Below are 12491 nucleotides of genomic sequence, written 5' to 3'. Positions count from 1 at the left end.
CATAACGAAGAACCAACAGCAGCGCTGCCAGAAGTCAAATTTAAAGTTTTGCGCCATGACAAATGATTTGAAATAATTTCCTCCTTGGTATGCTCACTCGGCTCACTCGTTCTCCGCGCGCAGAGAACCAGCGTGAGCGTTGCCAGCTTTCTCCGTTTCCTCACATCATCCTCTTTCGCATGCGAAGCAAGCACGTTTAGATGCAAATTTTGCTATGCGCGCAGGAGTCAAACCCGTTCGACGCGCTGCGAGAACAATCAACGACGCGACGCACCTTCGGTTAAGGGGCTCCCACAATGATGAGCGCAGCGGCGCGTTTTGACAGTTAACCCATGTATTTTCTGTCAAAACCTGCCGGTCGGAGTGTCGGGCTGTGCTTTGCTTTGTCGAAAGGCGCACCGCGCACGCTTTCGTTCATACACCGATGATTGGAAACAGTTTGTTTTTCTTTTTGTCCTGATGAATATGCAATGCATCAAGAACAATATTAAATTAATGTTTGCGTTTTCAAAAGATGCATTCAATAATGCTTTTTTACGAATACTGAAAATCAATCAACATAGAGAAAAAGGTATAGTTTTCATTAAATTTGATAAATTAAATAACTGGAACACTTTTCAGCTTCTAAATGTGACTCATTGTTCGTCACAATCTGGGGCCGCATCAAACAATTATACTAATAATGGTTAATAACATTTCTTTCATAGCAACAAAATATGTGAGAGTTTAAATATTAGCGGCGATGGGTCCCGTGTACCCCGAATGGTGGAATGAGCCGATTTAGAAGATCTCTATTCTGAGAAATATCCAGTTATGTATTGCCAACTGTTACCAAGTTAGATTTTAGACGAGTGTTTAAGTGCATGTCGAATTACTTCATTACTATTGAGAAGCAATGAAGTATCGGTTTCGATACAGTTCTTGTTTTTTTCCCAAGAGTGCATGACACGGTCACGCTATTCAGACCCTCCACAGAGAGCATTCTCATTGAAGCCGCGCCCCTTATCAAATCTTTCCTTGAGAAAACAGAACAGTAATACTGTTAATTGGCCATACATTGGATTCCTAGCCACATCCTTGTCTTGCTTCTAGAATATCACCAGTAAAGCTATAAACCCGGGATTAAGCTCTATCTACAAGACCATTTCAATCTAGAGAAGTTGTTCAGTAACAAGAATTTCCGTGTGTTCCTCGAACTAACATTGTTTACCAGTTCATGAAGAGTTAGTACCCATAGAACCCTAACTTGAATTTTTTCCAGCAGTTAGTTCTGTATAGGTCAATGGCCCCGGGTTTTTATATCTAATTGCTAGAAAATATGTTTCCGCTGCATACAATTTAGCATCAAATCAGAGAGGAATTTGAGTCTTTCAACCATGTGCAGGGTAAAGTTAATTTTGTTATAATTCAAAAACTGCAATTGGTAGAGAGGACTAAATACGATAAATCGTTGAAATACCACAACTTATTGCCCTAGCTTGAAAAATGGATTAAGTTAGGACTCGGTTTGGTAGATCTTACACCGTAAAACACTACGTAAAAGTGATCTACCAGCTTTACGAGGCAAAAAAAAAAGAGATTAATAAGCTATTTATTGTTTTGTAAATCATTTCTATTTAAATGTTTTTTTTTTTAATATTTGGTTAAGTTGTACAAGAAAAGGTTGTAATATTAGATTAAATGCACAACTTTCATTCGAAGCCATTGATGAATATTTTTTACCAGGATGGTAGAACAGGTGTAGCAAAAGTCCACGAGACGCCCCTGGTTTAGATGTTAAACAAAAAATGAACGAGCACGTGCTAAGCACCGTGTGATGCATTGTTGAGGATCTATTTTGCTTTAAGGTACACCGGGGAAAGTTGAAATGCGGGGTAAGTTGAAACGGAAGCTGTAATTCAGATAAGAAACGACCGAATGCTCTGATAATTTTTTTCAACAAACTACTCGCCTAAACGCTCCTTCTGACTGCCATTCCCGAAAGATTGCAGTTTTCAAAAGCAATCACTGCCATTGTTTATTTTTCGCCGTTTGCAAAATACAAACCAACTATTTGACGTGTCAATGGAACAGGTCTCAAAACGATGTTTGGAAGAGTTTTTTCATCAAATTTTCACGGTAGGTAATCATTTAATGTTGAATAAGCATAATGATTATGAAAAATCGATGAAAGACCCGTTTTAATTTTTGTATTTTGGTTATTTGATATTGCTCTGCATGTTCAACTCATCGGGGCAAATCGAAATGCGTGGTGCGGGGCAAGTTGAAACAAACGATTCAAAACGTCACCCTCGCAATTAAAAGTTTTTTTTTTCAGAATTCAACATGGTCCGTAAATACATGCATTCGAAAAACATAAATTTATGAAAACATGCAAACTGAACATAATTTTAATAAATCTCCGCCCATTCCGTCCTGAATGCAACCCTCCAACCCTCCTAATCTCCACTAGAATGAAAAGAAGGGTCCTCCTACAATCTCCACTAGAATGTTTAAACTGCAGTTTTGAGATTCTTAATCTACTGAGCACTGAATCTCAGAAAAATAAAACATAGAATATGTGAACATTTCGTTAACTACATCTTTCACTACCCCAGCTGTTTATTTCTCTAATCGAAGAGTTTATGAGAGATGTGATGGCTGGTTAATTAATGTAGTTATGAAGAAGCCGCAGCTGAATTAATCAACTGCGCAATATACAAGTGAACCAAATAATGAAGCATCCTGAATAGTAATCCGAGTGGTCACAGTAGGAGGAAATCAATTTGATAAATTTTCAACGCAGTGCGTTTATCAGAATTTGGTCTCTGAAAATACGCTTGTGACTTTGTTGTACACTGCCCTTATTCGCATAAGAGTCCCATGTTAGTTTCGCTGACTTGAGTAATTTGCTGTTGAATTTATCAAACTTGTTTTACATGGAGAAATACAAAAAAATCTAACAAAATTGAAAAAAAAATTGGTGTCTTTCCCAAAAATTGACATAATATTCTTTATCCGTACTTATCCGTGTTAATTGTCCCACAATTAAATAGACCATACTTAAGTTTATTTCTTGTGTAAAAGAGTACCTATCAAAATCTGGAATCTGATTTTTATGAGAGTAAATATCAAGATGAGACAACAAAAATGGAATTTGTTTTCAAATTTCTAGAACAAAGCCTACTATTTTATCAGTTTTTCTTAAACAGAAGACAATTTTAAGCTTATTACTGAAGGAAAATCAAAATCGTCAAAAACTTACATGGGACTCTTGTGCGAATCCAAGCAGAATTATAGTCACCATTACAACCTCGTGCTTCTTGAGTATCACTGAGTACATACATTTTGTTATTAATACGGCAAAATTAGCTTACGTCTGAATATAACGCAGTGTTTCAACTTGCCCCGATTCGCGAGGTAAGTTGAAACGATGCATATAAAAAAAATAATTTAAATATAAAAAATATTTATAAAAAGTTTGTTAAGGTTGCTTATTTTTTATGTATAATATTTGGCCCGAACTAGCAAACACCGCAAACGGATTCAAAATATATCAAAGGGTGATTTTTTTACAGCACTTCGAATTTCAACTTTGAAAAAACCGTTTCAACTTGCCCCGGTGTACCTTACCACCGCGTCGATTTTGGAAAAACAACAGCTGGATCATCAAGATAACAGGAATTCATTTAGCCGACTACCGGTGGACGCGTTATTAGTTTGCCTCTTTAAGTCATCCATTTTCTTCTACGTCTACGTCTTTAAGTTATCCAATGTCTTCTCCGTCTACGTCTACATCTACGTCTTCATTTGTCGTTTCTGTCTATGTCTACATGAAATATTTCATGACACGGTCAACAATCGGCGTTGTCGGAGTCTCGTTATAGTTTCTGTCACTCTTCATTTATCCGGGCCTATGTGTGGAACGAACTTCGTAAACAATGTCCGATGATAGCATTATCTGCATCTCATGCAAAAAGGAAGAAAGGGATCCGAAGAAAGTGATCGAATGTGTCCAGTGCCATAAATGTGAACATTTTAAGTGGCGTAATGTGTTTGGCTCAGCGATAAAAAAGGTAAAACAGAAGGATTACTTCTGTTCGACGGAGTGTCAGGATTTCTATCATCGAGCCAAATCGTCTCCATCATCTGACTCTCAACTGATGAATGAGTTGCGTACTGTACTCAGAGAGGTGCAAGGAACGCGAGAAGAAGTGCATGATCTGAAGAACACCATCACGGAGTTGGAGCGGTCCCAAAACTTTCTATCGAGTAAAAATGGACACTATTCTGGAAGAAGTCAAGTTACTAAAAGCGGAGTAATCAGTACTGAAATCGGGAGCCTACGAAATGCAGTTAAAATTTTAGGATATAAATGGTGCTGTTAGCGAGCTGGAACTGGAAGTGGATCGTCTGAATAGAGTGGCGCTGCCGATAAACGCAATTTTACTTTGGATGCCTTCGCGGAAGGATACAACTTACCAGATGGCGCAGTCGTGGATATTAAGCGCCTTTCCTTATCCGAGCCAAAGCAACGCAACGCTGAGTCAGTCCCGATCAAAATTATTTTTTCGGATGAGCGCTTTATCGAAGAGCTCTTCTACAAAAAGCGAAGTTATGGACCCGTGTTGACCACTGCAATCGAACCCATGCTGCCTGGCCCTGCAAGAAAACTGATGTTGAGGGACGAGTTGACACCACGCGGTATGGAATTGCATCGACAAGTAAAGGAGCTACAAGATTGTCTCAACTTCAAATTTGTTTGGCCTGGTCGAATCGAAATGGCTGCAGCTAAGCGACGTTAAATGAAGTTTTATATCGAGTTCTAGATAGTTGATTCAAATGTATACAAATAAAGCTTACGATTGTACAGAGTCCTGGATAATAAAAAGAAGATATACACCCGATTCTTTTTTTACACGGATTATTTTCACACGGATTATTTTCACACGGATTTTTTTTACACGGATTCTCGAAATAACACGGATTTTTTTTTGCACGGTTTCTCGAAATAGCACGGATTTTTTTTACACGGTTTCTCGAAATAACACGGATTATTTTTACACGGATTTATTTTTACACGGAACGCATCCCCCATATTAACAAAGAGCCAATGACTTTTTTACACGGATATTTTTTGCACGGCTTTTTTCACACGGTTTCTCGAAATAACACGGTTTTTTACACGGATTCTTCAAATAACACGGATTATTTTGCACGGATTTTCGAAATAACACGGATTTTTTTACACGAACATTTTTCACACGGCACGCATCCCCCGTGTAAAAAAGAATCGGGTGTAATAACAACAAGAAGTACGTTTAGGATAATTCAGCTTAATATCCGGGGCATGAATGATTTATCTAAGTTTGACTGTATCAAAGAACTGTTGGATAGGTATGCAAATCGAGTGGATGTTATTGTGTTGGGAGAGACTTGGTTGAAGGTGGATAAAACAAGGCTTTATTCTCTCGATGGATACATGGCAATCTTCTCTTGCAGAGATGATGTCCATGGAGGCCTGGCCATCTTCATTCGAAAGGATTTAAACTTCAAGGTTTGCGCGAACAGAACATTTGATGGTTTTCACCACATACATCTAGCAATAAAAATCAAAAGTAAAGATCTGCAGTTGAATGCTGTGTACAGACCACCAAGCTTCAATTCTAGGCGTTTTTAACAGAATTTGAAGCAATGATTAATGTTGAGAAGGGGCAAGATTGCGTATTAGTCGGCGACATGAATATTCCATCGAATCGAACAGCAAACAACGCCGTCTCCGAGTATGTTCGTCTCTTGGAATCTTGCAATACTTTTATTACCAACACTATCAGTACCAGAGTTGATATAGTGGTAATATTTTGGATCATACAGTTTGTACTGCAAAGATCGCCAACAATGTTGTCAATGAAACGGTTAGGAATGATTTAAGCGACCACTCTTTTGTTGTTTCTTACTTTTTTCTTCAAGAAGCTGTACTGTAAAGTGCTGTAAACAAGTTGGAATACGTGATAAGCTTGTACAAATCTATTTTGTCGGAATGCACGAAGACAGTAACGTTAGAGGCAAAAACTAAAAATCCATTGTCCATGGATGATATTCGATTTAATAAAACTGATTCGTTTGAAAGAAAATGCACTACGTAGACATCGACGTTCTCCTGACAACTTGGCCAAGGAACTATTATTACGAGCTTCAAAGTTACTTCATCAAAAAATGCGCAATGTAAGAACGATTATTATTACAGACAACTAGATAGACTAGATACTAAAACAGTTTGAAGCTTCATAAACCGGAACCTGGGGAAGCATAATACAGATAATGAGATATCAGTAGTAGAGGTCAACGGGCTAATGGCTACCGAACCCGACAGCATTTGTGAGGTATTCAATAGGGATTTTTGCGATGTCGGCCCATCTTTGGCCACTGGCATCAACAGCGACATGAACATCCATAAATTTGGCATCCTCGTACCTCAACAAAGTTCACTCTACCTGTATCCAACAACGTACAACGAAGTTGTGATTCTTAAACGTTAGAAAATCTCCCGGTCCCGACAATATACCAGCCAATTTTGTTAAACTCCATCATCAGTTCTTTGCACTACTAATTATGGATGTATTCAACGATATGATTTGCACTGGCGTGTACCGTGTACCCCAACTGCCTTAAACTTGTACGAGTAGTTCCCATATTCGAATTAAGAACTAGAAGCAAACTGTTTATCCACGCTGGACAAAATTATGGAGCAGCACCTTGTGGCTGCTAGGATAACAGAGTTTATGCAATGTTACAACTTTGATATTCTTACATCAATATGAATTTTGGAGCAGATCTTGTACATTGACAGCTTGTAGTGATCTGATAGAGGTAGGTGATATTTACGACACTCTAGCCCACAGAAGAATCGCTGCTGCCCGATTTATCGACCTTAAGAAAGCGTTTGACATAATAGATCACAGATTGCTGATTGCAAAATTGGAAGTTTTAGAATTTAGAAGAGTTACAAAATCAATACTTGAAAGCTATCTCACGGTATCAGCTTGTTCGAGTTCGGGATAGTGAAAGCTTTCCTGGTTCATTTAGAACGGGGGTTCCACAAGGCAGCAACCTGGGGCCGATCCTATTTCTTCTTTTCATCAATGACATCTCAAAGCTATCTTTGAATGACTTCGACTTTTTGCGGATGATACTTCAGTATTTTATGAAGGTAATGCGATAGATGATCTGCAGAGACAGATAAAACACGACGTCGCCCTACTGAATTAGTTCTTTAGCTCGAACCTTTTGTCACTGAACCTCAATAAAACTAAATACATGATATTCCATTCACCCTGGAAACGAATCCACATGATGGTATGGAAGTTAATGGATATCAAATTGAGAAGGTGACAGAAAACTCGTTTCTTGAACTCACGCTGGATCCATTGTTAAAATGGATAGCCAACGTAAACAGGCTCAAAAGCAAGTTGAGCTCAATCTGCGGAGTTTTCAAAAAAATAGCAAATTTCTTACCGATCGAGTGATTAGTCAGGTTATACCACGCACTATTCTATAGCAGACTACAATATCTTGTTGTTTGCTGAGTTCAGCAAGTGAATTTGTACTGAAGGAGCTACAGGTTATTCAGAAAAGATGTTTGAAAGACGGAAAACCATGGAGACATCCAACAATCGACCTATACATGAATTGCAAAGACACAATTCTTCCAATAAAAGCGATTTATGGTTACCAATCCCTTATGCAAGTTTGGAAAATTATCTACGAAAATTCAACACATTACATCCGAAAATTGCCTAGACCGGCACCGGGAATCGAACCCAGCCACCCTCAGCATGGTCTTGCTTTGTAGCCGCGCGTCTTACCGCACGGCTAAGGAGGGCCCCTCAACGAGTTACCTGCTACGTGCAAATCAGCTACAAATCTCAACTACTTCACGCTGCGAATGAGAAAACATTTGAAAAGAAACCTTCCTCGCTACATTATATAAAATTGAGTCATTGGCCATTACATTATTAAAGTTAGTAGTCGCTTGACGATTCAATTATTCTGTATCTTCTCTTATCGCCGCCAGCCACCACCATCTGCCACCACCCACCACCACTCAACGCTTACCACCAACTGCTTGCCACACATATCAGTATTATAACTAAGGATAAATGAAAGTGAAATGCACTTCCTTCAAAGAGATATTAAATCTCACATCTCAGTGTTTCTTTTGATGTATCCAAGTTGAAAAGAAGAGGAGGTTTTATGCCTTTGGGAGAAGGATGTTTGTATGATTCCACTCCCAGGGGATTTTCCCTGCTCCAAATATATAAAATAAGAATAAAAAAAAATACGCTTTTTGGACAAGGGTTGCCCCAGTATGCAACGGCCAAACATAAACAATTTTCCTTTTAGAAATCCGCCTGACATTCAATGGTCCAGAAAATGTAAAAATTGTTCTGCAGGAACAATTTTAAGAACACCTTCAGAAACTTCTACAAGAATTCTTTCGGTATTTTGCTTTGAAATTATTTCAGAATTACATGTAAAAATTGTTTAGAAATTCTGCCAGACTTTTTTCAAATTCCGCATAAACTCACTTTAAACATATTTGGAAACGCACACATTACATCGAAAATTCATTCAAGATTTTATTCAGACAATTCTCCAAGGATTCAAACCAGATTTTTTTTTGCAAATTTCCTCAGTAAATCCTCCAGGAATTGTGTCGTAAAATCTTTCAGGACCTCCTTCGAATTTTTCAACAAAAAATTCATCATGAATTCTTATAGAAGAATATCCTGGCGCCATTCACAGATTTTTTTTTCAAAGAGTACCTTGAGGAATTTATGGGGGAATTGAAAAATAAATTTCCTGAGAAATTTTCGGAGAAATTGTTACTTAACCGCTACTGTGCCGAGATCTACTGTGGTATTCTGCTGCCAGAATCCACACAGCATCTATTTTTAGATTTTCTATTATTTATTGTTGTCGTTGTTGGTCCATCTCACCGTGAGTCCATTTGTCCGTGTCATGAATCCAATGATCGTTTCATTGTTCGGTTGCCATTTATCCGGGTACGTTGGAGGAATGCCTCCGAGAAGAACAATTTGTCAGTCGTCATCAGGCAGTCGTAACGGTAAGGGCGTTCCCGAATACGCCACCGTATAGGCTGCGCATCCGGCGACTGACGAGGGTTTGGTGAGGGGCTGGGAATCGAACCCATGACCATTCGCTTGTAAGGCGAACGTGTAGCAAACTACGCTACGGGACCCCCTATTTTTTTTTTGCTGCAATATTTTGATTAGCCGGAATTAGGAGCGAAAACACTACTTATTAAGACTGTTATCGTCAAATGAATTCAATCATTTATAGAGAAGTTCCCCCGGTAACTTAACGAGAATATCTCATTGAATAATTTCTAGAGAAATTCCGGATTGATTCACAGAAGAATTTCCGGAGATGTTTTTAGAGAAATTTTCGTAAGAATTTTTGTAACAATTTCTTTAGGAATAACCAGAAGAATTTCTGAAAGCACTATTTTGGGAATTTGCAGAAGAAATCATATATAATAATATATATATATTTTTTATATTGCTCATAAACCACGTAAATCTCATAGTCCTTGTTAAAAAAAACTGGTTAGAGCCCTAAACCGATAAACAAAAAATCGTAAAAAAAATCGCGTAAATTTTTTTTTCAACGAGATCGCTCTAATTTCAAAATGTTCGTAAAATTGTAAAAAATAACGTGGAAAAACTTTCAGAATCCGCGTAAAAAAGCATCACAGTGAGTCTAGTGCTTCCAGAGCCTCCTTAGTCGTACAGTAAGATGCGCGGCTACAAAGCAAGACCATGCTGAGGACGGCTGGGTTCGATTCCCGGTGCCGCTTTAGACAATTTTCGGATTGGAAATTGTCTCGACTTCCCTGGGCATAAAAGTATCATCGTGTTAGCCTCATGATATACGAATGCAGAGATGGTAACTTGGCTTAGAAACCTCCCAGTTGATAACTGTGGAAGTGCTTAATGAACACTAATCTGCGAGGCGGCAATATCCCAGTAGGGGATGTAACGCCAATGAAGAAGAAGTGAGTCTAGTGTCACAATAAGTGAAGAAATGTGAAATATCATAAGAAAACAAAAACCATTCGATATTGGCATACATAAATGTTCCGAATAGCGTCCGTACTTTACATCGGGTCAAGCATGCAACAGTCTTAAAATATAATTACATTTGGATAGACTAATAGTTTTAACAGCATTACAGATAAAACAAAGAATCTTTAGTACAGAGTAACAAAAAACTATTATATATTTAATAAACGCAAAATAGTGAATGATAGTGAAGCAAATCAGGCTGAACCATTTAGGTTCAGATTTATCATAATGTATATTTATTATGATCTAGACAATAACATTCGAGATACATTACTCCAAAAACGATTGGCAACGCCTGCTAAACCGTGCGGTAGCAATTCGCACTTGTTTTGCCCTTCTTTTGATGTGTGTGGTGGAGGCGACAACTATAGATTGAATTCGGATACCCTAAAGTAGCAGACTATACCTTTTTTCACCCAGCATGTTTTTGTTGTTGTTTAACTCGGGTTCGAGTCCGCTATTTAATAGACTTACCATCATAGAAGATGTACGTCTGCGCTTCTCAACACAGAGCCGAAATCCCAGACACCGTAATGGCGCTCCTTTTTCGTTTCATCACATTCTCCATCGTCACAACCCGTCGTCCGCCCTTCACGACGTTCTTAGTAGGCCGCCTTTTTTCACTTCACGCGAACTGCTGATGGGCCACACAATTTTCAACCCGAATTAAATAAGCAAACACAAATATTAATTTTTATCGCACTGAGTACAAAAAAATACATGCCACCCTCTTCGTTGTCGTCTGGCTTGTCAAAACTTATCACCACTTGCAATTTTGCATTTTTCTTCACCATACAAAAATTTCCGCTGGGTAAAATGGTGTACTTTTTCGTGGCAAACAATCGTCGTCGTCTTTCCGTATCTCGTGGTGGTGTTTTTTCGCTTACTTATTCTTGGGCTCTTCTTTCGATCCACTGCGGCTGCACAGTGGGACGGAGCAAAGTAATTTAGATATGAGTATATTGCAATTTCACTTAGTATTGAGGCTCCTCTTTCGTTTTATCAGAGGATAAAGCTAAAAATTCTAATACTTCATTTTGATTGTGTGTATGAATGATAAAATAAATCGAAAAGAAAAAAAATTTTTGCCTGATCAATAGTAAGTTGAGGAACTGCCAGGTTTGCGTTGAATCAATAATTTACAATTACAAAACAGAAAAGGGAAGACAAGTACCGAACTGAATTGCAAACGAGATAGAACATACATTGTAAATAAACATACACGGTATCCTCAAGTATTATTTGAACAATGATTAAATTGCACTATCATTACACAATCGAGGTTGTACTTGAAACCGAACTGGTCGGTTATCAAATTTTGTAATGCCCAAAGAATAGAAACTATATGGCATATCTAACATGATTGACAAATAACTAAAATATAAGCCATACTTGTTTGAACATCAATTATTTCATTTCGACCCACTGTGTATTGTCTTCGCTTTCATGGGGGATATCCGTGAATGATTTTTTCAACCAGAAATAATTCACTTTTTTCTTGCTTACTATCTCGCAAACTTTCCGAATTATGATTTCGATCGGTTCACGGACACTTTAATTTCACATTAAAACACATTTGTGACACGTTGGATCCGACTTTTAACTAATTTCCCTACAGAATACCAAACGTTGGCAGATTTCCCGTCCGACAAGTTGGGCGAGTAAAGAAATAAGGTACCTTATACTTTTTCACTCGCAAACTCGCCTTTTACTACGTCACACACGTACACAAACGCACAAGATCCCGTTCTTGTTTTGTGATGATTTTTCAGCTTGCCGAGTTGCAGCTGAAAGGTTCCGATCAACGTTCGGATTTCTTCGTGTATGAATGAACGCCAGTTGAAATCAAAATGAATTCATGTAAAGCGGGCGCCATCATCGTCATTAAACACGAGAGTACATGAATAATTTGAAAAACTCAATTTCATGTTTGGTTCAACCCTGTATATTGTGAACTCGGAAAAAGTTCGATTCGGAATTGACCTCCCGCATAGTTCATGATCCTGAAGTACTCTCCCATATATAATTCACAACCATTCAAAATAATACTTGTACATTATTATAGATCATCAATCACAGCCATACGTCATGTCGTTTTCGTTTTTGTGGTGTAGCTATATTGAGTTCTCCAAGCGCTGTTTCTCGCACACTAACGTCACTGTATAAGATATATAAAATAAAAGTGGGTGGTAATCTCGTTGCGGCAAAAATATAACGAACACTTTTGGAGGAAGACAGCATACATTGACAGGAATACAGCGAAGTCACGCACACTTTTGTTTATTTGGAGAAGTCAATACACCGGAAAGTGCATCTTTTTGCACCACAAAAACGAACATTTTCAGTGCAGTCCCAATAAGATTG

At 38.2% G+C, this 12491-nt stretch overlaps 1 protein-coding gene across 4 annotated transcripts in view; it reads right to left on the bottom strand.

Moving 5' to 3' along the window:
* Window positions 1-11789, bottom strand: part of LOC134205671 (phosphatidylinositol 4,5-bisphosphate 3-kinase catalytic subunit beta isoform) — a 136771-nt gene extending 124982 nt beyond the window's left edge. For 2 of the 4 annotated variants that reach the window (XM_062681167.1, XM_062681171.1), the window contains exons 1-2: window positions 11520-11788; window positions 10602-11047 (exon numbers count right to left, since the gene is read on the bottom strand). Coding sequence is in view for 1 of the 4 variants with exons in the window: in XM_062681171.1 (XP_062537155.1) it covers window positions 10602-10607 (6 nt within the window). In the remaining 3 variants the exon portion in view is untranslated. Of the gene's footprint in view, window positions 1-10601; window positions 11117-11519 lie in introns of those variants that run through there. The other 2 variants (XM_062681168.1, XM_062681169.1) reach the window with 2 other exon arrangements.
* Between the last annotated feature and the right edge of the window lie 702 nt (window positions 11790-12491).

The sequence above is a fragment of the Armigeres subalbatus genome, chromosome 1, assembly GCF_024139115.2.
Source record: "Armigeres subalbatus isolate Guangzhou_Male chromosome 1, GZ_Asu_2, whole genome shotgun sequence".
Lineage (NCBI taxonomy): Eukaryota > Metazoa > Arthropoda > Insecta > Diptera > Culicidae > Armigeres > Armigeres subalbatus.
This window is presented reverse-complemented; position numbering and strand designations above follow the sequence as displayed.